Source organism: Anarrhichthys ocellatus, unplaced genomic scaffold, assembly GCF_004355925.1.
Source record: "Anarrhichthys ocellatus isolate YVR2014 unplaced genomic scaffold, GSC_Weel_1.0 scaffold39, whole genome shotgun sequence".
NCBI lineage: Eukaryota > Metazoa > Chordata > Actinopteri > Perciformes > Anarhichadidae > Anarrhichthys > Anarrhichthys ocellatus.
In genome coordinates, this window is record NW_022280069.1 from 1,298,194 (window position 1) to 1,325,339 (window position 27,146).

The 27,146-nt window shown below is 44.0% G+C and overlaps 1 protein-coding gene across 2 annotated transcripts in view; it reads right to left on the reverse strand.

The window, feature by feature from the left end:
- The window catches only part of rftn1b (raftlin, lipid raft linker 1b), a 95,642-nt gene that overhangs the window by 20,518 nt on the left and 47,978 nt on the right, over positions 1-27,146 (reverse strand). The window contains exons 4-7 of one of the 2 annotated variants that reach the window (XM_031867478.1): positions 21,507-21,615; positions 17,239-17,737; positions 10,173-10,364; positions 1,504-1,622 (exon numbers count right to left, since the gene is read on the reverse strand). In XM_031867478.1, the coding sequence (XP_031723338.1) occupies positions 1,504-1,622; positions 10,173-10,364; positions 17,239-17,737; positions 21,507-21,615 (919 nt within the window). Of the gene's footprint in view, positions 1-1,503; positions 1,623-10,160; positions 10,365-17,238; positions 17,738-21,506; positions 21,616-27,146 lie in introns of both variants that reach the window. The other variant, XM_031867477.1, reaches the window with a different exon arrangement.

A 27,146-nucleotide genomic window follows, 5' to 3' on the forward strand; every position in this document is an offset into this window, starting at 1 on the left:
CACATTTTTAGGGGACAAAAGTCTCCTTTCACACTTGGACAGCCACTGGCCACAAAAAAAAGTCTAAATTCAATTACAGTGATAGCATCAGCAAACACATAGTCACACACAGAACCAAACTCATCCGCACAAACGCATGCAGCTGCATGCACAAACACACAGGCACACACACACACACACACACACACACACACACACATACATACGGCTGAAAGGCAATGAAATGGCCGCAAACCCTTCAACTCCAGACAGAAATCAATTTCCAACTTGGAACTTGTGCTGAGGAGAGACGGTAATCGGCGGGAAAATAAGGGCTTGTTTGCTCCTGATAAGACAAGCGACCATGACACATGTCCCATAAATTGAGATTTGATAGATTTGCCTTTGGGGTGGTTGATGGGGGGGTGGGAAGAGGGTCTGGAAGGGCACGATATCTGAGTGACAACTGATTTCTATACAGGAGGTCCAGACTTTCTAAGAGGATTTGTGCTCTAAACAAGCTTGGGTAATGTGGCTTAAATATATTGTTGAACAAGACGGTATCAATATGAATATTTTACCGATATTGATCGGTGACAGAGGTGAAAGACGAACACAGGACTGTTGTCCAGGAGATCGATGCAAATCTAAAGGTATGGTTAACATTTTGTGGGGTGGGTGAGTCGTTTGTCGAGTTAATGCTCTTTTCCTAAACTTGACTTTGTAGTTTCGTTGCCTAAATCTAACTTCCTGTGAAGAAGGAAGTTTATTTTGAAAAGACACTATGCATGTAACGAGTGCAAAACTCACGCTAGAGGAGTATGTAGAGCGTCATAGTTTGAAGCTTAGTGCCACTGATCTCGGTATTTTGGTTTTGAACGTTTCTTTTGACATTTCCTTTGCCAGTGCCAGCTGGTGGTTGCTTACTCACTTTATCCTTTACACAGCCTACTGTAGTCTAGATGTTAATTAACTCCCATTAGGCTGCAGACAGTAAAAAAGCTGAAGTTTCACAGCGCTCAGCTGCTTCCATAAACTAAAGAAACAATCCCACTCAATCCCAAATCGAAAGCTCACCGTCTTGTTCCCCTAAGTGCTCTCATTGTCACCTATAACATCTATCCCAGTCCATTGTCTATGGAGCACTTCTAGACCTTATACTTGAAGACATACATGAATTAGGGAGAGAGTTGTTCATATTTACTAATATTTTTGGACTGTCTCTTAGACCATAAGAATAAATTGAAAATATGTGTTCTTCCCATCTAAAAGGAACAAACGGCACTCTGTAAAGAGTCCCAGTAAAGTGTGGTCATAGACTCTAAGTCTCTGTAACTCTACTCGAGGGCTAAACCATATTTTATCTTTAATTCTATTCACGACACTTACTTTCCCCCTCCATGTCCATATATAACACTCTACCCCCCTGCATCGAAACTAAATAGAAATTATTTCCTACAACCTTTTTAAAGAAGAGCACAAAACCCGCGACGCTTCGAGGAAAAGACAAATCTCTCCACTCACGTTGATGACGGTCCACTGCTCCACTACGATGGCATCGTATGTCGGGGTTGCCGCGTTCGGCTCAACCTCGCTCGCCTCCTGGAAGATGAAGACGCTCTCCACCGACTTAGGCAGCATATCTGCAGAGAAGAAGAACGAGGAAATAAATCGAGGCCTGAAGAGAGTAGTTACTGGATGGAGCGTGTCTGTCTTGTCTCTGCGGCTCCTTTTTTTGGCCCTCCAGGCCGGAGGAAATGGAATAATATCACTCAGCCACATTCACACACAACCCTTTATTACATAGCCAGTGGTGTGGGCCATTTGTATGAGCAATGTGCACTTATACATTATGCAGGGGGACAGTGTAAAAGAAAGGAGCAGGTATTCCCCTTCTGGGATGTTTAAAAAGAAGAGGAGACATTATGTGCTGGGACCCGGAGCCCTGCTGGTTTTCTTGCTCGACAGCTACACAAAGCCTAATCGCGGCTGGGAAACAAGGTGAATGCAATAGCTGATAGGATTCAGAGGATCAGGACTGAGAGCCACCGCTTTAAAAAAAAAGAAGAGATGGACAGATTTTAGCGATGGAGAAATGCAGCCACTGATTTAATGAAGTCAGCCCGTAAGGCATTAAAGCATAAATCCTTTTGCTAAGCCTGAATAATTCACCTTTAGAACGACTTGAATTAAGCGAGCCACATAAAGACATTGACGCTTTAGGCCACGAGTGAGATTGTGTGCCGCTGACCAAATAGATTTTCTAAGCTTCTCTCCTGTTGGAAGGTAACAATCGCAGGATTGCCACCCGAGACAGAAACGGCGCTCCGGCCCTTGAGAGCTGGGACCCCTCTCCACCTAACGTCTCATGTTATTCATTTGATGCACATGCACGTTACATGCAGGCACACACACACGCACACGGACACAATACCAGGGTCCAGTCGTCCCGGCTGGCCTGAGTGCTTTCTCATTACTCCTACACCATTTACACACTAATGCAGTTTGCTGGGGCCCAGACACCAATACGAGACACTCCACATTTCATTACTGGGCCCTAATAGTAGGGGGATGAGAGGCTGCTGGAGAGGAAAGAAAGAGAAGGAGGGATGGAGCAAGACAGTAGGAGAGAAGGAGTGGAGGGATGACAGGCTCTTTTATTACCCTCCCCTCTCTGAAAACCTATTTAGGACCTGCGCACGCTCAATTGAAGACATCTCTCACACATACTCTCTCAAATACAGACATTGTCACTGTTCACCCCATCCACCTGTTCGCCTTTTTTTCCTCCTCCACTCCCTCTATCTCCTCCTTCCTCCCTCCAGTCCAACGCTTCTCCGTCTCATTCCTCAGCCCCTTGGCATATCGTTTGAAAGAAGCCTTTTGTGTAAAAACGTGAGGCGCCGAGGCCCACCGTCGGTTCCCCCGCCGGGCGCGACAGGGATCACTCGGGTGCAGCTCGACAAAGGGTTTCTGTCTCGCTGCACTAGAGGGAGCAGCCTGTCTCTGGTGATAATGCAGACGGAGGCTGTGCGGAGGAGAGAGGGAGAGAAAGAGGGAGAAGTGGAGGAGAAGGAGTTGGTTGCTGGGGGCGTAGTCCGTCTGGGGAATGCACCGGTTGCGTGCACGAATAAACATTATCTCGCGCCTATTGACTGAGAGCTGAGCCGAGCACCCGGCGGGCCGACAGAGAATAAGTTGTTTACACTTGCAAAAAAAAACAAAAAAACACCGTGCGTGCGCCCTCAGTAAAATTGCTCTCCATCCCCCCCCGTGACTCACACAGTCAAGGTCGCAGGGCGAGGCATGCAAATACAGTCGCACTAAAAAATGGGGAGTGACAGCGTTGGGACTGAGAGACACAGGCAAATGGAAGGGGAGAGTCAGATAGCTGGAGTGACAGCAAAGTGACACATAGCAGCTGAAATCGGCACACAAATGACAGATGGGGGGAGGGGGGTCACCAACCCAGTGTGCGTAAGCTGACGCACAGAGTGTGAAACCTAAAAGTTTGTCGTAGTCTGTGGTGTGTGGGTGTTTGGATGTAGATGTGAGGTCTTTGGCTGCACATATCAAGTGAGTTTGGAAGCAGTTTGTTCCTAATATTCATGGTGTCCAACAGACGGCTGGGGAGAGAGGCCGAGGTGATTCTTTCTGTGTCCTTAAATGCCCTCAGACTCATCTGAGCCTCTGCAGTGTTAAAGTTACAGTTACTCCTATTAGAATACACAGCCCTCCATCTGAGTATGAGAAGCAAAGATGATAATAGTGTTTTTGAACATTAAAGCATGTGAACGTATTCTATGAGACATATGAAACTACTGCAATCGAATAAAGCGTTCCCAATGTTCGCATTTGCAAGTCCATGAGCTTTCACATATCGCCGTCTGTGCGTTCAAGTCCAGCTGCCCGCCGCAAAGTGACCCCGCCCAAGGTCACGTCTGCTGACATGATTTAAACGTGTGCCAGGCGCTGCCTCACAGAGCTGGAGACAGGCGGCTGACAGCTTATCTATATATTTCAAACAGGATAAGTGGACATCAAGAGAGAGGGAAAAGAAAAAGAGACCGTGGTGTCCTGTGTCTGTGTGTGTGTGTGTGTGTGTGTGTGCGTGTGTGTGTGTGGATGGATGGATGGATTGGATGGATTGGATGTGGATGTGGATGTGGATTGGATGTGGCTCTTCCCTGTGGAGCCAAAGGTTTAGCAGCTGGCAGGCTGGTACCTGTATGTTACCGGGCAGACTTTAGCTTTCTCACACCTGTAGAAAGGATTCATCCTCATCCACCCTGAAAATACATGCTCTGGCAACTACGCACTGACTAACATGGTAAAACCTCAAGATAACTATATTTTTGTGATTAAAGAATTTTATAAAGAGAGAGCGTTTCCTCCACTAGGTACAGAGGACTGCCTTTCAGTGTAAAAACAAAATGGCGTCATCAACATTTGTGGATCATCGCCAACGCTGCCGAACCGCTTTGTTGGACTTGTGCCTGCTGAGGTACTCGTTTATTAAGATTATCGCTCTGCTCATGAAAATCTTAATAGATCAATGGCACCTCTTCACTTCACAGTCACTCTTTCAAGCACTACAATTGGGAACATGATCTAGTTTTCTATTCAAGAAGTTTGTGTGATAGTGGTGGGTGCTCGTGTTTAGCCCGGGTTATGCACGTTCTCACTCCCAACTGGTCAAATACGGCAGCTTGGTCACTGGCCCTCCATGTCAAACTATGACGCTCTACTGGACCTTCATTATGGCATTAGTAAAGTAGGAAGTCCGGTTATGGTCTAGAGACGTTGCCGTATTTTAAGTTGCGTAACATTTCTACCCTGTTTACATTACAGTTTACTTGACTACCAGTCAAATGTTCTTATTTTAACCAGATCACGATCTTTTCCCAAACATAACAAAGTACTTTTGCTGCCCAAACTTAGCCAAGTTGCTGCCTGTGTAAACAAAAGTTTATTTTGAAAAGACGAGTGGAAATTAACACGTGCAAAAGTGAACTGAACTGCTTGGTTTAAATTCCAGTGCTAAATGAACACAGAACTCAGGACACATGCTGTGCAGATAAAACCTGTGTACACATAACTACAACCACACAGAAAGCCAAGTGTGCACATAAGTGTACACACACGTGCACAGACATTGCAGTACTAATTCCACCTCTTGTCAACTTTTGCTGCACATGGTTTCTCTTTGCCTGAATTTCTTTTTACAGAATAATAGTAAAAAGTCCTTATTGTATTTTCATATTCCCTGTATCTCTCTTGCTCTATCTCTCTCCCTCTTTGCCCAAATATAGAAACCAGTGAGCGCTGACTGTCATGCATATGAATAGCTCAATGTCTCACACCCGGGCTACAAATCCTCATTGTGGCTCTGGAAGATAGCTTAAGCTATACAAGTAACGCATTCAAACTCCCCGTCAACACCATAACTGTCAGTTCTTCAGTAAACAAACTCACCCCCCACCCTGCTCCCAACTCGATGAGATGGTGTGAACGTATGTGTATTTGGTGTGTTTTAAATGTTTGTGTGTCTCTGAAGGTACATGTGGATGCATGCTGGCATACTGCGTGCATGCGTGTTTGTGTGTGTGTGTGTGTGTGTGTCTGTGTGTGTTTGCAGGCAGTGCCACAGTTTGTATGAATCTTTAATGCGTGTCTTATGACCGTGGAGCGACCCGCGTGCAGCTGAGGATCTGTAAATTCAATATTGCTGTAATATCCTACCCTGTGGCTCGGGCGAGGTCTCCACTCACTGCAAACAATCCTGTCACACCAGACAGGACTTACACTATCTGAGCGATATACACACAAATACACACACATGAATGCAAACAAAGTCCTCCCGAATGCTTTCTTATTCGGCTTCACCATGGAAACCCATCTTTAGAAGGAGCACAGGGACCAACATGGTGCGGTTTTTGTTGTGTGTGAATGTGCATCCCTCTGGACCATGCCACAGCCGACTGTCAGAGACGATAGAAAGGTAGCACAGTTTTTAGGAAAAGACTCAGAGACTGACTGCAGGAACATGTGCAGTGATGCACAGGCTAAAACTAAAGGCAGGTCATCTATCAACTCTAGGTCCACAACAACAGACTCTTGTGTTTTCAGAGTCACATATTTTCTCATTGTTAACATTGCTGTGAGGAACCTTTAGCTGGTAATGAGCACTCTGTTTAATACGGATGCTTCTATATGACCCATTTAAGTAAACAAGCTCTGCACCCCACTGGGAGCCAACACCGTCACATTGTTGGAGACCAAGGCCGTATGGCCGGGCCCACTGGAGGAAAGGGAGGCACGGGACAACTAGAACCAGGACTGAGAGGAGCAGACTGTCAGACCCTGCTGCAATAAAATGAGAGGTTTTCTAAAGGGACTCTGGTACCCAGAAACACTACCGCTTCTGTCTTCATGCAGGGAATTAAAGTTCCTCGTAGTGACTTGAAGTAACTTGTATCAGTTTCATGGGATTTGTAACGCTAAAAATGTATTTTAGGTTTAGAAAGTCTTTAAAATAGTAAATAAATCCTCTGAATTGTGCTGATTCTACCAATTAAGCAGGATGAGAGCATACAGATCAGTGAGATGGAATTATATAGAAGCAGCAAACAATTTAAAAAGGAGAATAAACCACTTTATACGAGTGTCATACACTGATGTATCACCATGCTGATATTTATTAATATTGGATATTGTCCATTCCCCCTTCACACCCTCTGTGATTAACGTATGCAGCTCTTTAAGTGCTTTCAAGTTGACTATAAATCATTTGACTCTTTGGAATTTAGGCATCATTTATTTTAAATCAATTACTGAATGATGGGCTTTGCTTAACAACAACGCAATTATGAACAAGTGTTGATGTATGGTTTACTTTTAATGTGTTACTGTTGACTCACAGTAAGACAGTGTTGTCATTGGAAATATACCTTTATTGTATTTGCGTGGATGAGTCATGGAGGATGGGAAATCTGTTGCACTTCCAAAGTTGCCAAATTTGACTTTATAACAAACCATTGCCATCCATGATATGAAGCAGGCAGGCTCTGCAACACATCTTTCTTTTGGAGAAATAGTGTAAAACAAATATTAGTCCAACAGGATGAAAGGAAAAAAGGCCCCAGGAAGGTCAGTCTTTGAAAACACACACAATTGCACTCATTAGTATCTGTCGGTACATGAAAGCTGAAGCGCGCTGGTTTGCTCTATCTCAAAACAAGGCCGTCACTGTCACTACGATCACCCATCTGACTGCGAGCGTCTCTCGCTGTCAGTTCATGTCCTTTAGAGTGCTGCTTTGCTGTCACACGTGTCCTTGATGTTTACGAGGGTTGAGATGGTCTCCTGCATCGTGTCGCGCGCCTCATCGTGAATTCAGAAACTCGTCTCAAAGAAGAGTCGCTAAATATGGAAACGGCAGGAAAGGATACTGATTCTAGAGCCCAGCTGCACGGCTGTTTTATTTAATTAGCTGCTAACAACAAACCGGGTGCCGCTTTGATGTCGTACGGCCAGCTACTCTCAAGAGACCAAAATCCACAAAGTACAGCGTTCACCTATGTAAAGTTGTCTGTTTTCTAAAGTGGCTGAGCCCAAGCTGTGAGCTGAGTTCACTCCTATAAGTCTGTGAAGGCAGAAACTGTTTCATAATGCAGCCGATCTGCTTCCAATCCCACCCAGTAATTTCACTGTTCGAGAGACGCATATCTTATCAGCGCATGAAAAATGCAAAATATGTTCGAGGACCCTAATAAGCAGAAGAAAAAAAAAATTGAATCATAATAACACACTTCATTACTCCATTCTCAGGACATGAAATATGCAGGGAGGCAGTAATTTGTTATCAGGTTAATTATCTATGTTTCAGAGTTGCTGAGGCGTTCACTTTCCCAGATTAATGAATTATGACTCTTATTTACTCTGGCTGGCTGATTTCTCCAGTGTCACAGTGAAGCGCAGAGCCACCGGGGTCTGATGGAAGAGGAAAACCCAAACAGGAAATAGTTTAAAAGAGGATACTAGACAGCTCCGTGAACTCGAGCTTCAAAAGCATCCTCCACTGGTGAAAACAGACTCCATCCTTCTATCATTTATGGGGACACCATAGCAGTGTCTCAGCTTCCCTTAAAACCTCCAGCATACAGTGACCGGACGTCCCGGTTTATTCAGGATTGTCCCAGTTTCAAGCAACATGTCCTGAGTTCTGACAAACGGCTGTAAAATACTCAAATGCCCCGGTTTACAACTATCAAATTGTAACAGTTTTAGTCTTCGTCCTTCCTTTGTAAAGTACCGTCAACGAAGATGCTGCATTCTGGACACACTGCAAGAGTTCATTTCTGGTCACCCACAGTGGAATCGCAGATATAAAAGATCATATTAAGACGGTCAGATAACAACATACAATAGCTGGCAAAGAATCACAGCCGACCATTCAGCCGGCAGCCTGCGCACTGACAAGTACCTTCATTTTAGTTTTTAACAGGTATCTGACAATCTATAATTATGTTACACCTATTCAATTCTGTGTTTTGTGTGTACTAGTTTAATTATACACTTTTCAAATAAACTATTAATTATACAACCACAATTTTTGGAGACAAAGCATCCTTTTTTGTGTCTGCTGGCCATGGTGCTGAAAGGTATACTCAGTGGGTGTGTCAGGAGCTGAAATAATTGTCCCTCATCCCGATGAAAATGCCAATGGTGCATGAACGTGTGCTACACTTAAAAGTTTGAGGGAGTTGAAAATACGGTCAACCCACTCTGGCAGTTTAGAGTGTTTACATTTTGCAAATAGACACGTGAAGCAATTGTGGAAGACTTTGACCAACTTCTGATGTTAGCCATGTATAGAATGTTACCTTCGTCCGGTCTTGTGCTTGAAACAGACCAAGCAACGTTGCAAAGTGCAATAGTTACGTTCTCTGCTGCTGGAAGGTGTCTTCATGTGTTTCAGGCAGAAAGGAATTCTTTGTAACATAGGCTAAAATGGCAAAGGAGTAGTGGTGCGACAGATCACAGAACTCACGGATCGGATCACAGATCACGTCAGCGCAAAAGAAGAAAAGGGAGCAAATATAACTTTTAGAGATCCCTGATCACGTTTTTTGTGCCGCTGATACTAATACCGATCAGTGATGATCCATATTGTTACTGCTCTGAAGTCTGTAAACCATCAAAAGTTCACTTTGTTATAGTCCCCTATACAGTTCTCTAATAAAAACACAATTCAATTAAGGAAATAAAAGATTGTATTTTTATGGATTAAAACAAATCTTGTTATTCGTAGTTTTAATGATGTATTATAAGCTGCTTCGAAGGTCGACAAACACTTTCTAATATCCGTTCATGTTGTTGTGAAAACAACATGAACCAACACTACATTTTACAAGATTACATGTGAACACATCATGATCACGATATAATTTACCTTCGCCCAATACTCATTTTCACTAAACAGAGCCTGAACGCATCATAATGTAACTGAATGGAACCTCTGTTCTCCTCAACACGTTTTGGTTGTTTACGATGTAACATTATCAGAGATCGGCGACTAGAAAAGAATAAATACAGATTTCCTGTTCGCATATTTTACTGAATATTGGCAGATAACTTCAGTAAAACTTTATTTCACACTGTGAGGGTTAACACTAAATTGTGTAATTAATCCGCGGGTCACATGCGTGCCGAACCATGAGGGGGGATCCGTACCGATCACGTACCAACAGTTGTCCGTTACACCACTACACAGGAGTCGCAGGACTCTGATTGGCTGTGGGTATTATCTGGCTGTAATTTGCCGGCAAAAGTTAAACGATCTAATTTGGCTGCACTTCCCCGCAGAATCAAACGGCCGCAGCTCGTTGAGCTTGGAGCGTCCGCCGCAGCTTTTGAAATTTTGTTAACTGTAATTGTCGGAGCTTTGAGAGGACCTGGAGAGGAATAATTCAGGAGAATGTAAGAAGCCAAGACCAAAAGCGAAGGCTCTTTTAATATTTCAGTGACCAAAACTCAAACCTCTCATTCTAAAAATCTCTTTTGATTGTGTCTGAGATGTAACCTGAAAACAGCACATGTGCGTTTTATTCTTTATGAGACATTTCATCCCACATCTTTAGCTGGTAAAAATCAGTGTTCTGCAGTGACAGCTGGCTTACCGCTCCCATTACCCAGGTGGAAGTATCCATCGACCAGTGAGGCTCCATTGTTGAAGTGCTGAGTCATGTGATCCAGCCAGTTGGCTTCCACGCCTTTGACCCCCTCATCACAGTTTTGAACCCGCAGTGGCACCTTGACAGTGTAGTACTTCATCTGGCCCTCTCGCACCGGCGGGTGGTTGTACAAAGCCAGCAGTTCCACGCCTGTTGAGACAGAAAACAAAAAAACCCGCCATTGATTTAACTCCATATGGGTTGTGACAGTACAGATGTAGCCTCTGTGGAAGTCCCACGATTTACTGCATGATTATTGAACTACTGCTGTACATTGGCCACAATCCAAAGTGCAATTTGGCACCGTCTGTAGGAGCACTTTTCCTCTTCAGCTGCCAGAAGTTTTAAGAAATGGCCCGATAAACGGTTGGCGGAGAGACAGCAGTGCTTTCGTTTGAAATATACAACTTTTTGTGGCAATGCAAACAACTATCTGCAGTATTTAGTCATGAACCACTTCTTTACAATCTTAAAAGACTTCTTTATTTGGGAGAACTTACTTTCCTGTGATTTTACAACGCTAACCACACAACCACACTGTGGGCAATGTGGCAATAACCAATTGGAAGGACATTTATTTCCTATGAGATAAGCAAACAATGAAACGCAGCCAACGTGAGGACAGTCAAAAAGCTTCTTGGCCAAGAAAAAGTTGGCCACAGTTCCTGGTAGTCGACGGCAAATACAAATTTGTGTGCTTTCTTGTTTTCCAGCCAGTTAGATTTTTTTTCTCCTGTTAAAAATGTGTTAATTCATGTCCTTGGAAACAGATACGAAAGCTGAGCTACCAAGAGTAGGAACTACCTTTGTCTCAAAATGTCAAGAAGCTAAAATGTTCATGTAAAATAGCTACGCTTATTAGTAAAGTCTGAACATTAGGGAACAAAACATGGACACGGTTTCACACGGGACAATAACAGCGGCCTCCTGAGTTAAAGTCCTTTGTTCTGTGAATTGTTTAACTTCCCCTTCCTCCTGTCCTACTCAGATTATTATTCGCTATTTAAACGTCTGTTGCTCTGATATCTAATAATGATGTGGATGGGTTAACATTGGAGTTAGTTGTAAGCCTGCAGCGTCTCATACAGACGCTGCAGGGTGCCTCAGACGCCGATGGGCACTGACAAAGCTCCGGTACCTGACCCATTGGGAGGGAGACCGCGTTGTGATCATACAATACATATGTGAAACTTGTGCTCTTTACTTTTTGTATCATTTGAAGATATTTAAGATGCATCCTGAAGCTGTTTTACGTACATTTCTGGAGTTTTGTAAGCCCTTGTGCGCAGGACAAATTTGTATGCCAGATACTGTAATACAAACCTCAATATCATTATCATATCATGAGCAAAAACTCCACCTGGCAGGTGCAAAATAGACAAAAAATGAAAAAGTAAAACAAGATTAGATTTGTGTTGCCGAGAGCTGGACTCACAAATACGCTGAAAATCCTTTTCAAGGCTGCTGCCTCTTTTTTTTCCTCTTAGTTGTTTTTCAACAACAAACGTGAAGTGAATCAAAAGCAATTTGATGTCATTCATGCTACAAGTCATGCTCATTTTTCTTTTAATGCTTTCCAGAAGTGACGTTACCCTGCTGACGCGAAACTTGAAAGGGACCATTTTATTGTAACCGAGTTAATTTATAGTATAACCTTGAATAATGCATTAAAAGCTCTCCAGCTAGCTGTTGTTTGCATCAAGCAGAAATATATACATAATGCAGCCGGCCTCAGGAGGGGGAAACGGGCTTGGGAATATGCCCACAGTATGTCGCTGCTCCTCGCTCGCATCATACTAAATCAAAGTGGAAAGAGTTTTATTTGTTGTGACGTGAGGGAGTGAAACATTGGCTCTTTGAAAAAACACAAAACGTGAGATGAGAGTGGCGTTCGAATCCGGCAATTCAAATCGAGTCCGGTCACATTTTCCCCCCTTTCTTTCGAATGCAAATGTCCGACTGTCAATCCACAAGTGAACCAGATGGATAAGCAGAATGTGCGGCACTGCCACCCACCCGTCCACCCACACACTGTGAAGTGTGTGTGTGTGTGTGTGTGTGGGGGGGGGGGTCAGTGGCAGGGGGAGTCATGGCTCAGTCGCTTTGGTTCTTCCGTCCATCCATCCGTCCGGCAGACACCCAGGAAGTATGAATCATTCATAACCGTTTCTTGTCTGGCTCCTCTGACTGATGTGACAGCTGGCCACCAAATTCCCTAAATCTTGTCATTTGTCACTCTTGACAAAAGTTGAATCACAGCAGAAATATCCACCCGCTCTCCCCTCGCCCCTCCCCGATGTTACCCTATGTTACCCCACGTTACGAGGACAATATGGCAAACAAAATCTTGTACGATGCGCAACAACGAAATGACTTCCCATTCAACATGAGTCCGACCTGCCAAAGCGACCCGTTGTGAATGATTTTGTTTCTGTGTGTCTGTGAGCTTCGGGTCATGAAGAACACTGCTTCTGAAAAATTGTGTCACGCTTTGGATCACGGCTCTGACTTTCTGTAATTGTGGTGTAATTAGACAAGTGGCAACATTAAGCCACATTCAAAACTGATGATTCCTTTGCCACTGATGGGACTGTTCATTTATAACAGCTTGCAAGAAACATGCTGCTCGGCCTCCGATTCTCTCACAATATTGTTTTCCATGCATTACATTTCATTACTGTCTAATAAAGCTATGATTATGGCACCAGGGCAACTGTTATTCAGATGGAGGGGTAGCTAGCTAATTTTCTAACCCTGATGTGCTCAGGAAATACTTTCCGGGTCTGTAAACACCTTTTCAGCTGAGCTGCGTTCACAGGCGATATTATATACCGGATCCAGTACCTTTCCTAAGGGAAGCTTCAGCAGGGCAAAACAGAGCGGGGGGTTGTACCAAAAGATATGGGAACTATCTTATATTTATATATAGGCCTGCTGATATCCATCACTGTGGACTGCAGGATAATATTAAGTCAAACTGGAGCCGTGCTTTCGCTCGGCATTCTTAGTATTTCAGAAATGATTTTGATAGAAATCTGTAGGGCTGCCCTCTAAACGTCCATGATTCAAAACATCAGTCAAGAAGCACCTGAGCCGACTCACATTTTGTCAGTTAAATCCCCGCCTGTTATTTGTTTTCCTGCACTATTTCACACAAATAATGATTTGTGTGCAGAATTAGAAATCTGACTCTCGATGTTCTCTGTGAGTGACGAGTTGCATCGCTGGAAATGAATCGTAGAGGGACAGATACATCTTTCTATTTTCCAGCTGCAAAAGTCAAATCGGAAGCATTTCTAATATTTTTGGATTTGCATTCTGCATTGTGTTGAATGTCAGCAAGTATTAGTAAGTGCTTTTGTGGCATTAATTTATACAACAAAATTGTGGCTGAATATTCATAAAATTGCATTAAATGGTTAATAGTGACAGATTGACTTTCTCCCCATTTTACCAGCCAGGACTCAAACCAGCATGACAAGCTTGAGATGCAGCAACAACATCCTATAATTCCTGCGAGAGGAGCAGATCCTTTATTGTTAGGAAGAACATGAGGTTACGGTTCTTTGATCTTTACAAAACTCCATTAGTGACCAACATAAATCTCTAAAACGAGTCTGTTGCCAAGCTCACCGCTCCCCTTGTCTCCCTGTTCTGCTTTGGCCTTTAAATGACACAAGCAAACATTACCGTATTATATGTATATGTATGAGTGTATGAATAATAGAAACAGAGCTGGAGAGGATACAGTGGTGCGGCGTCATTTGCTTTTCGGCCGTGTAACCAGAACAACATTTGAAAGCCAGACGCTGTCCCGATCAATAACTTTATTACTGTTTCGGAGAATTATTATGCTCATTTTTGTGCTATAGGGCAGTAAAAACTAACCTACTGCCCCGGTGATTTGTTATAGCTATACTTGCGTATCACACACACACACACAGACACACCAAAGAGTATGACTCAAAGAGTCCTTTGTACCCAATCGAGCGAATGAATTACATCAACACAGACTTTCAGAATAAAGTCTGTGCAGCTAACCTGACTCTGGCAGTCCGGCTGACGCATGATTAGCGTCAGGACGTTGAAAGCATGTCGTTCAAAGGCTTATCTGACGGCAGCCCCGCTGTCCAAAATGACGAGGTCGGCGGCAGTAACCCTGCAAGTGATGTCAGCAGCGCGGCTTTCCTGCCTGACATGTCATCATCAGCTGGACACTGATCCCATCGCAGCAGAGATAACACTGATCTCAGGGGTAAAACCAAGCAGCTGAAAAGACTCCCTGAGCACGTTGACTAAGATGATTTCCGACTGATATTCCTCAGGATTACACACTCGAGATAAAGCTCTTAATTTGTTTTCATTTTACGCCGTGTTTGAAGCTTGTTATGTGTGTGTGTGTGTGTGTGTGTGTGTGTGTGAGCAGCTGATGGAACAGGAGTCTGGGTTTGATCTTCTCACTTCAGTATCATGATTTTGCTGCACAACTTCTTATCCCAGCTCTTCCTACAAAATACATTTAAATATTACTGCTGATTTGCACTGTGGCTTATGTGTTTTGGAATCCATGGAAGATGACCTTGTTGTAAAGCGCAGAAGTCGTTGTGCAGAGATAAGGCTGGAAAAGAGATAAAATATGGTGGAATTTAAATGTTCCCTCAGTGTGTTTTAAAAAAAAAAATAACCCAGGTGGCGATTAATTCCCTACAAAATGTTTTCGCTCATGCAAATTAGCTGTATCTGAAAGCAGACGCAGGGTTCTCTTATCCAGACATAATTGTACAGCTGTCTCTGCCATGTTATGCGTTCCGTGTGTCCTTACACCAGAATCCCTTTCCTTCAAAGCATCCAAGCGTTTTGATTCTTCAAACTTATGGGCTCAGTTTCTATCCAGAGCTCCAGTCTCGGGGACAGCGATCATCTTTAAGCCACAGACTTCCGCCAGCTCCACGGCCAACACTTCGACGTTCACCTCGAGATCTGAGGATTAACGAGGACAAGCCAACGGTAGCCGAGACTCTCGGGCCTCCTCGGCAGACTGGGCATTAGTAGAAAGAGGGACATGGGAGCTTGGCAGGCTCTCTTTGCCACCCCGGCTGGCTGCTACAGCAGAGCTGCTGGCGTTGTCGCAGGGATTCAGGGGGGATGAAGGTGGGGGGAGAGCTGTGAAGCTGAGGGAGGTAGAGGACGAGGCAGTGGGGGATTATCTCACAGCAAAATGCACTGTAGGGAGGCCCAGATGGACCAGTGGGCTGTGGTCTGCTGTGATGCCAAATTTGTTTTACCGCACACATATATACATAAAGACGCACACAAACTAAAAGCACAAAGTGTGTGCATGCACTATGCAACGCCCAGTATTAGGTGCTTTGAACCTTAATCGCTTGACCATACAAATACTGGGTATACACAAACACACAGGCGTTAACACTCCCTCTGGGACGTGTGTGCAATTCACAGTTTGCACATTGCGCTGACGCATATCAAAAAATAGGACGAGAGGAGAAGAGGCTGCAGGAGGGGGGGCGACAGTGGTGGGAGTCTCCATCTGTCCATACGAAATGCTCAAATAAAGCCCAAACTATAAATGTCTGTTGTAATTTTAACAGCGTTCCCACAGGAAAAGGGGGGCTGCCGTGAATAACTCGCCGACGTGTGCATCACTTGCTGGGGAGACAGAAAAGCGGGCCGTGAAATGTGCACTTTCCCGAAAAAAAACCCGCCGAAGCTCCTGGTGGAGAATTTTTTACAGACTTGGCTTCATCAGCTAAGCGTGAGTGTGAATTTGTATGCGCCACATGCTATAAGACGATTCTCTTTGTGTAACGGAGAGAGAGGATTATATCCCAAGGCAGCACGTTGTTGTGTAACATCGAGGCAACACCAAGAAATGACACCTCCGCGGTTGCCAAGTGGTTCAAGAGGGATCTGGGGTGCCACGCTGTTCTTTAGTTAAACAGCCAAAAGGTACGGCTTCAAATGAAACCAAAACACAAATTTGCAAAGATATCTAGAGCGATATTGGCCGAAGATTAGCAGCTGCCAGTTTGAATATCTGTGAATGTGAGACGAGAAGCTACAGTTAACAGTTGATGCCCCCGAGTGCAGGATTTAACCCCCGAATGCTTCAGCTGCTCTGGGACCAGCAGTCGACTGCGGTTTGATGAAGGAGCTCACAGTTGTGAATGTGTAGAAACATGCAGCATAAAAAACGTTAGTTTGGAATGGATGAAGTTAGGTTAAGACAACATTCAGCTAATACAGAAGCACTGATCCTTTCAGTTTTGACCTTTAATTATCTAAATTGTCACTAGTTCTGTCTGTAAATTATAAGGATAGCTGTGTGGCATGTAGGAGAAAGCAAGCCTTTGAAATAATCTTTGCTGAATTTGTCCAGGAAAGGAATAAAAGTAATGTATATTTGCTATTGATTCTACACCTGCACATGCGTGTGACAATGGTGCAGGTCAACGTATCCTCATACAGCGGGTCCTATGATATCGTACGGAACGTTACTCCTCCTTTTTCGTACGTTTTCCTACGAAAGCCAGCAACACGCGTCACCCTCCGCTCGTTACGCTCTGTCTTCACAGGAAACTCAGTTACGTTTAGGCAACAAAACTACTTGGTTAGGTTCGGGAACAGATTGTGAATTATTTAGTTGGGTTTAGGAAACAATGGTGAAATACTTAGGTTTAGGTTGAACAGCGGTCTCCTGTCTGAAACACGCTGCTTGCTGATGAACTCATCCACCCGCCCCCAGTGTAAGTGCAGCACATGGCATGTTTCCATGGCTGTCCATTACCCAGAACAGGAATCATCCCAGGAAAAGTCATGGTCACGAAGCATTTGTCAACACCTCACTACGTCATTCACTTACTGTTGCGTTTGCTTTGTCTCTACTCTCTTCCCCCTGATTCATTCATCACAGCATGCTGGAACTTTATAGTCTTAATTTGCATGTTTTTTTGTCAACACATCCTTTTAGTTTGAGTTTATGATGGTAACCATAGAGGCCACTCACCGTCGCCCCTCCGCGGGCGGTATCTCGGCCTCTCCTGTGCGTCTCTGCCGCTGTCTTTGTTGTTGTTGTGACACGGCGACTCCTCCTCCGTCACCTCCTCCGTCAGCTCCTCGCTGTGCTCCAGATCTCCCTCCGGTGTTGGAGACGCCACAGGCGAGACTCCGCCCTGGCTGCCCTCCACCCCGCTCCCTGACTGGCTCCCAGTGTTCCCACTTTGATTCTTCTCCCCACTTGGTGCTCCTTCCCCGGCCTCGCATGAGGCCTCCTCATTGCCGTCTTTGTCCACCGCGGCCGCTTGAGCTCCAGGTGCTCCGTGGTTTCTGGGGCTTGAGGGGTTCGAGGGGCTGCAGCTGCCCAGCGAACCGAGCACAGAGCTGGGGCTGGAGTGCAGGGAAAGGGAGGGGGTGTCTGGTTGTCGGATCCTGGTGCACGGGGCCCCGTAGGGTTCCTGGACAAATCCCACGAACATCACCCCCTGGTCAGCAGCATCCTGGATCTGCTGTTGGGCGAAAAAAAGAAATTCAAAGTTAGAATGAAAAAGACAAATGCAGAGATCTTCTTATGTGAAGCTGCTGTTGTTGCACTCGTTAGTTTCGGGGTTTGGAGCATCAGAAAAATACCTAAATTGTAAATTCAGAATGCAAAATTAAACCAACCTATGAAGCAGAACACACACACACCAAGTTATTTCCCAAGAGATCTCAAACTGGAACCAAACTTTCAGAATTACTTGGAGATCAATTATCTTGAAATGGAATTGTTTTCCCCACAATAATCTGCATGGAATCCCCTGCATCTGTTTGTCTTTTCTTCACCCAGCTTGTCCAATCACTCAGTCGTTGATTAGATTGGAGCGGCCGCAACCCTAGTCAGGCACGGGCCACATCACAAATCCAGCCCTCCACTGTCTTTTTCTGTCTTTTATTCTCTGTCAATATTGGGATTCTGCCACAGAGCGAAATTGAAACTTTAACTGTCAGAGAATGTTAATGATGCCATTCTCCATTTCTGCACCCTTCCATCAAACCCCCCCCCCCCTCTACCAAGCGAAGGCGGTGCCCGTCTCCATCTGGAGCCACAGTGAGGAAAGAGAATAAAAATCAAATCAAATCGCAGGTTATTCACTATGAAATTAAATTGGAAAACAGTCACATTGTTTCCAGCCATATTGTTTAATATCAGTGAACGCTCTCTGGGTGCTTCCACATTATATTCCCCATACCAATGTGTTGAAATGGAATTGCTGAGATAAAAGGGGACTGTTGTATCTCATTTAATGATAATGCAGGCAGAGAGAGAGAGAGAGCTTTGACTCTTCAATGTTGGTGCAGTTCATCGCAAAGTAGATTTTGAATAGTGTGCTAATGATTGAATTTATTTTTAGCACCATTATCATTATAATTTTATCAAATTCTGTGTTTGACAAAGTAGAACCATTCAGATTAGATCTCCAGTTCCAGAGACATCTTGCCAACAGTCCAATATCATTAAGACGGTTAGTGTACATGGGTGGTAAGATATGTAAGTTCATCGTCAAATGTAGCACAGATTCATAATTCAGAAGAATTCAATGTCAATAAGTAAATAACTAGCTGGATAGATATAATAAACCGAGTAGATTCATTGATTAGCAGGCTAACAGAAAATGAAAGGACAAGCATTTTGATAATTGATCAGACTTTGAAATTGACTGGGTATAACATGGATATTTGATGTAATGATGCAGGCATGAAATCATTTTGTCTTGGGTTTGCATGTTTCCCTCAGGCGGCAAACTCCGGGTCTGTGAAGTGAAGCCACTCCTCTGGTTGCAAAAAGAAGTCAGATTGTATAGAAGTCTGTGAGAAAATGACTCTACTTCTCTCTTGATTTATTACCTCAGTAAACATTGTAAACATGAGTTTATGGTCTCAATCTCTAGTTTCAAGTCTTCTTCATACAGCATGATGTTCATTTAGTAAATTAGGTCCATTTAGAGTCAAACAGACCATAAAGCAGGGGATGCTTTAGGGCGGGGCTACACAGTGATTAACAGGTCGACAGGTGTTGTCCTGTATGGGTGTTATCTGTGTTTTCATCTTACAACTTTCAAGTTAATTGTAACATCTTATTAGTGTTCAGTACTTTGCTCCACCCTCGTGTCACTTCTGGTTCCAAAATACCAAGATGGCGACGGTCAAAATGCCAAACTCGAGGCTTCAAAACTGAAATTCACAAACCAGTGGGTGACGTCACAGTACTGCTCATATACAGTCGATGATTTTCCTCTTGTAGCATTAGTTGAAAGGTGGAACTAGATGATACAGAATTAATATATAGTATAATATACTGTTTGACACTATGGACTAAGACAATATAAATTTAAATACATGTTAAGCTGCTAGCTAAATGGAAACAAAAGGGGAAAGCTGGATGCTGTGTGGTTAGTTGAATATGAGAATAATTGTTGGTTGCAGCCTTTGAAATGCCTCATAGACACTATTTGGACCTACGGTACTATAATACAAAATAAATAATAAAAATGATCATTGTTCTTAACTTCTTAATCTAAATGAACAGACTGTCTTAGATGGAACCACCTAAGGTCAAGAAAATGAGGTTTCGAGGTCACAAAGGAAACTTTGCATCGCATCGTTTCTTTTCATTAACCGAAATGATGCCGAGCACAAACTTGATGAAAAATAGTCCTGAAGCAGCTTCCCTTATTCTGCCACCAGAATATCAACAGCCTGCAGAGGAAAAACTCATTTCAATTTTGACTTGAGACCACATTTCCTATTTCCCCCGTAAGTTATTAAAGTGGCACCAGGAGGAGGTGTCTGAAGGTCAAGATGAAAAATCGCGGAGAGAGAGAGAGATTGAGCAGGACGGAGGGATGACGGAAAGAGAGGCAGAGGGATATCGACAGAGATCGAGATGGCGAGGAAGAGAAAGAAAATGAGAGGAGAGGGAAAAACAGGAGACGAAGAGAGAGAAAAACAGGAGGAAACGGGGAGAGTCTGAAGGGAATGGACTTCTCTGCTCACTCCTCCACCACTCATCCATGTCCATTTCCCTTTTTAATAGATTTCTAGCATGGCCTGCTTCTCCTCCAGCAAGCCTGTAGCAGCTCAGTAGATTAAAATGATAACCAACAGTAATGAGGTCCTACAGGACTGCGGTTGCATGACTAATCGAAGGGCAAAATGTACAGGAAGGTTCAGGAGCGAGGCTTCAAAGGAAGACGTGACGCTCGGTAATATACAGATTAAGCAGACGAAGGGGGGAGGTTGAATCATGATGACGCGGCATAACCTGCTCACCAGAGAGGAGGGTGTGTTGGTGTATATATATCATCTGAAGTGCCATTTCAAACAGGCTTTCCGCAGCAGTGCATTCATAACAGTGACATGCGCTGCAGAGCCAATTCATTATCAGATCAGTGAATGTGATTCTCGCTGCTTTCATGCCCTCGATGGAAAATACAGAAATGTGAAGCCGTTTGGCGTGCAAGTGAGCATTAGCCATGAACCATTAAGGAAACACAGCTTTTAGTATATTACAAACATGCTGCCTGAATTTGACTCGGGATAAACTGCAGCATGGCAAAAATATCAGTTTTTAGACCACTGTTCAGAAACTGTTGGATACTGAGGGTTAATAATAATCCACCACATATATTTCTAGTAGTTGAAACCTGTCGAAATGGCTCATAATTTAGTCGAGTTGCAACACAATCGGTTATAAAGTTCCCACTAATTCATACCTGACAACTCCCGAAGTACACACGCGTCACCGCCACCCCTATGTTTCCTTTGTAATCTTTTGAAGCAGCAATTACGTCAAAAAATAACTTTTTTTTATTGTCGCTCCTCTAACATCGTGTAATTCACTGGCACCTGCCTCCATTTAGTGACAGGCTGCAGTTAAAAGCCTTCAGCCTGACAGCGGCGTGCTTGCAAGCAGTTTCAGCCACGTGGTCGAGTCACTAAAATACAGTCGTAAACACACGGACATTGTGTTCAGACGGGGCCACATGCAGGGCCAAAGTAGTTTGAGTTTTGGGTGCAGACCGGGTTTATATTCTGGATTTTTGTCTGCTTTGGATCTCCGACTCGGTATTTAAAGTTAGAATATGCATCTAGCCATCCAAGTGGAATAAAATCCACTACAATTCCTCTGCAGTCAGACCTCGTTATCTCTCGCTCCCTTCCTTCCTGCATTGCTCCTTCCAGCTGGACACAAACTGACCAAACCCCTTCAGCTTGGCATTTGTAAAGCAGGCCTACCTTCTTGACGTAGCCCTGGATGAGCTCTGGGGTGGGCACCTGCTCGGCAGACAGACACTCTTCCAGCTGCAGTTTGTACGATGGGCAGACAGACTGGCTCCTTTCCACCCTGCAGGCACCACAGTGGGGGGGGGGGGGAGAGAGAGAGAGAGGACAATGAGTGTTAGCCTCTCAGCCAGCATGCTGGGCAACATCACGCATTATGGCACACGTGTTCACACGAATGCAAACCAACATTCACAAACGAGCTTGATTTTAAAACAAAATTACAGCCATAAAACCTCCTCAAACAGGGTGCTGTTACAGGCCCCGACATCAAATCTATAATACAAGAATATCCCCCCATCAACAAATTACACTGCATCAAGAGGCTTTGTTAATGTCATTATTGCTCTGTGCAGTGCCTTCATCCCTCCCCGCTGAGGCCGTATCTGTGAGCGGGGAGAATCTATTTATACGGTGTTGCATTTTCCTATTCTGTCCTCTGGAGGAAATCCCAGAGCCAGCCCTGAGGAGACTAATGCCCCGGCTTCCACCTCCCTGCTTCTCATCCTGTTGACAAAAGGGAAGAAGCCCCACACGCCCTTTTTCCTCAGCGTGCTACAGAGTCTTTGTCCATATACAGTGTGTGTGTGTGTGTGTGCTCTGCGAGGGCTCTGGCTTTACACGGACACCTGATGTGTGGGAGGGTAAAAAGATGCATGCGTGCATGCTGGGGGAGTGTGTTAGAGCCTCCCTCTGAGTGCACATACATGTCACCGTGTGTTTGTGTGTGTGTGTGTGTGTGGGTGTATGTCACAGTGATTTTTCTGTCAGCCCCCCACCCCCCCCCTCTCCTCCCCATGCAGATTGAGCTGTATCAATTATGAATAACATTTGGGAAATTAGTAGCAAATCAACGGTTTAAATGAATAGTTTTTGGCAAATATGCTTATTTGCTGCCTTGTAATGTCCAAGATGTAGTATAAGGCATCATTTCCCTCTTTACATTTTGATTATTGAATGTATTAAACAAAGAAGTATGTTTTTAAAAACTGAACCCATATAGCATAAAAATGCATGAGACACTTTAAAAATCTGACTAAATAATAAGAAATAATGTTTAAAAAAACATAAAATGACACAACACATAGAAGCCAGACTGAAAATATGGGTTTTTAGTTTCTGTTTAAAAATCTCAATATTTTCAGCTACATTCAGATCCTGGGGGAGGCTGTTCCAACGGCTTGGTGCATAACGGCTGAAAGCGGCGTCAAACAAAATGTTTTTGTTCTCTGTGTGTTGCGCAGAGAGAGAAATGGCCTCACTCTGGAGATGTTCTTCAAATATATAATATAGATAGAGTAAGAGGTGCTTTTTTATTATTATTAATATTATTTTTACCTGTGGGTAGTGCTTGGCGAGCTTTCCCCCCTGTTTTCAGTCTTTCTGCAAAGCTAAGCTAACCAACTGTTGGCTCCAGCGTTTCATACTTAGCATACAGATATGAAAGTCAATCTTCTCATTTAAAAGTTTTAAAAAAACGCAAACTATTTCTACAATCTGATTTTACTGAAAAAACACTGTCATATTTGTCCTATATTTGACCTTTTTATCTTGTTGTTTTCAAAAATACAAATCGAAGTGCCACGCCAGCTGTTTAGTAATGTACTGACATAAAGTGAGGGAGTTTTTAAAAGGAACTGTTAAAATCTGTGACTTTTAGTCCCTCCAGTGGGATGGGTCAAGATCCAACAACATTGGATCCTACACTTCCCATAATGCGACTTAATAGCCTCTTTTTTTCTTTCGGCCCTCCCTGCCTGGTAAAATACAGTTTGTCATAGAGGCTTCCTAGAATGTGTCGTCTCCAAGCGCATGAGATAACTCGTGTAACAAAGCACCTTCCAGAGCCACAGAAGACATTTCACCAGTGTTTCCACAGACTGTATAATACTACTCGTGACTAGTAAATTCACTTTGAGTCTGAGGAGTGTCCCCTGTAAAGTTTTCCAAGGCTGGCAGATTTTTTTCATACACAAAAGATACAAGCCTCTCCTACCATATTGTCAGTGAACCCGATAGTAGAACAAGCTTCTTTATATTCTCCAAGCCTCACCTGCTCTTCTTTTCTACGCTGTCAAAAAAGGAGCCTATGTTTTCCCTTACATGTCCTTATACTGTCTGTATAAATGTTGCTAACCTGAATCTTCACAGGCTTGTTCGAGCAAAAGCACTCTTGTAATTTTCCCACATGTATCAGAGTCACAGTTTGAAAATCACCGCGTTATCCCTCCAAATGCCAGCCTAGACTTCACGGCACAACCAATGGCCCTCGATTATGTCATCTATCCCCCCCCAAAAAAACAACAACAAAAAAAACCAGTCACCACACTTCCACCCCACTGTCACTGACACCCGTCGCTCTGCATCTACATCGCTGTGTCAGCACACAGCGGAGCAGAAAGTGGGCCGAGTGACTCGTTAAGTACAAACTTCACACGCTCTGTGAAACATGCATTACGACGAGCCGAGAGGTGCCTCTCGTTTTCTTCTGCGGCGTCATAGCATCCAAAGGCACCATGGCAGAAGCCTGGTGGCGCTGTCAAGAAAAAAGGTGGATGTATCCCCCCGTGGGTTGCGACGTAGATCACAACCAACCAGCTCAGCGCTCCAGGCGCAACTTCAGGGAACGAAACACAGATGCAGACAGACAGAAGTGTAGTGTAGTTAAGTGCAAACCATTTGCTGTTCTACCTTTCTTACATTCTCAATCATTATACTTGCACTATAGGCCTTGTTTTTGCAGTATTGTACCGAGAAGTCTTCAGGGGCCCCATGCATGCTGCAAGTTAAGAGGCAGCTTGAAGGGATGAAATGAAAAGCCCTCTTATTCATAGTGATACAAATCAATTTTGGAGAGGAAATAAAACATCATTGAGAATTTATCAAGAAAGTAAAAATGATTTAGTGCTTCTGAAATGCATCACGGTGAGAAGGTGTCACTTTTTTTCAAGCGGGTGAATGACTCATTTTCGAACACAGCTCTGAATGGGAAGGGGACTTCTGCAGGCAGAGTGTCAGGGAGGGAGAGAGAGAGAGAGAGAGAGAGAGAGGGAGGGAGAGAGAGAGAGAGAGAGAGAGAGAGAGAGAGAGGTGGGAGAACGACAATTCAAACGGTGCACTCGGTCCTGGAGGGAGGCCTCAGGTTAAAAATAGCAGCCGCATCACCTGCAGTCCATCTTCTCTGTGTGAAACCATGACTTTTTCATGCAGCGTGCAGCGCCGGCTGTCAGACCTCGGAGGTCTCCTGTGGTTAGAAGGGTGTCAAATGCCTGCCTGGCCTCTCGCCCACCTAGCCGGAGCTCCCTTTCTGGGCGAACACACCTGCTAAATCCCCTCCCCCCCCTCTCCCTTGTCTGCCTGCGCAGATGGGTCACGGGCTTTGTTTCGACCACACAACATCTTGTGTTGGGTTAATCACTCCCACCGGAGACGAACATTCACATGGTAACTAATTGCGAATTACCTGTTAATGGCGTGCTGTGGGATTTGTTTTTAGCAGTGTAGTGGCTACATCATTTGTAAATGTGCGGTTTCCAATTACGCGCTGTTCACTGGGGTATGAAAAGGGATTGTGTTGACATATTATTGTTTTTCAGAGGAAGTCAAACTGTAAAAAAAAACCTATCTACAACCAGTTTAGTCTTTGTTTGTTTAAAATGTAAACCGTCTCAGAACAAACCTGCACTAAAGTAGATTTCACCTTCTTTTTGTAATTATCGATTGCCTCCATTTGCGGCAATAAGTGCTAATTTCTTTGGTGTTTCGGGAAAATTGAATTTTCTCTCATTTATTTGTCCGCTAAACCATCGTCGCCTTCACCGCTCATTCCAACTCCCGGGGATTATACTGAGACAAGGATTAGAGTTAGACTCAAGCCACAAAAATAAGGACTTGATTTACTCGAGATCTGAAAGCAAAACATTCTCAGAGTGTGACCTGAACAAATACCAAGACCAAGAGTCTACAGCCACGCTGGCAAGTGTTGTTGTAATGATGCTCAATGTCAGCATCATGGTGGTGTGAGAAGATAAGTAAGTAGGCTGCATCCTCTGGAAGCCAGCTAGTGTAGCTTAAGCGCAATTACAAATGAATGTTGAAATGTTGAAATTGTATTGATCAGTATTGCGAGACCTAAATAACTTTGCAATGGACTTGCAATGTTGTGTGGACGACGCACTCGACTGAAGACCCTGAAGACCCGGCCCACGCTGCTGCACAGACCGCTGTTCGCTTGTTTGTTTAAAGTTTATCAATGTTAAACGTGGCAAAAGGCACCAACTTCCACACTGCATGTTCTAGGTCCCCCAGGCAACATATCCTCCAAGTGTAAAGTATATGTATAGGTGTAGGTTAGTTAGGACGTGACTCAGTGCATTCTATTATGACGGGCTCTATTTACTTACTGACGCTTTTATTTTGAAAGACATGACTGCTCGCCGGGCTCTTCAGAAACCTATGGGTGACATCACGGAGACTATGTCCGTACTTTATAAAGTCTATGGTCACATGATCAAATAGAGACTTGACATTGGAAAACACCAGCATGCATATCACCCAGCAATCATCATTGCATAATCTGTATTTGACAAAACATTCCAAGGAAAATAAGGCTTTGTTTATTTTTTTTAATACTTTCTTTATTGTATTTATAGTTTATGCAAAATCTGTTTATTATAGATTGTTACTGACTGTTTCTGACTCCGCACAAAATGAAACCATGGCAGAGATGGGTTTTTTTTTTAAAGGGAAATAGCAAATGGTACTACAGCTCAATGTGAAATCATTTTTGAACTCGTCAATGTGACTCGCTGACAAGGGGCGGTTTTCCTCCCATCACATTGTCATAGGGCTTGGTCTCTCTATGCGACCCCCTGTCCTCCACCCTGTCCTAACTGCTTTATAGTTAAATACCACTTGTTGGAGATAAAAAGCTTGAGAGGAGTCGAAAGGCAATTACAGTGCAGCAAGAGCTCTTCTCACGCTACCGAAACAAATCATTTTCACACCGAAGTCAGTGAATGTGAAGGAGCAGTGTGAATTCACTTCTTTTTGCAGCAGCAGGAGCAGAGCCGTGTCAGACCTCCATCACCCACCGCCCATCTCCCGCTATGACAACGAGTCAGGGAGCAACTGAACCCATGTTTAGCACTCTGTCGATGTGGAGGCTTTAATGATAGAGCATACTTCTCCTAATGTCACATTTTCACGCATTTGTGAATAATTTCACTGGAGCAAGTCCCCTCTAATGTTTTTTTTTTTTGTAGGTACCTCTTTATTTTTCCTCCTTCTCCATCTCACGCTCTCCACCCTTCTCCTCCCTCTCAGCCCATGTCGCTCTTTCAATCCCTCTCTCCCTCCCTCTCTCTCTCTCTCTCTCTGCCTGAGCATGCCAGAGCTCCTTGCAATTACCCAATAATGATGAATATATCCCATCAGACATTGCCTGCTGAACTGTAACCCTATTCCATCGCAATCAAATTGAACACTGGGAAATTTGACAGTTGACATTTTAAATTTCCAAACGGTCCAATCCATTCTGTCTGCATTGCAGATTTTCTTTTCTCCTTATTTTCCCTCATTACGTTGTTTCAGGTG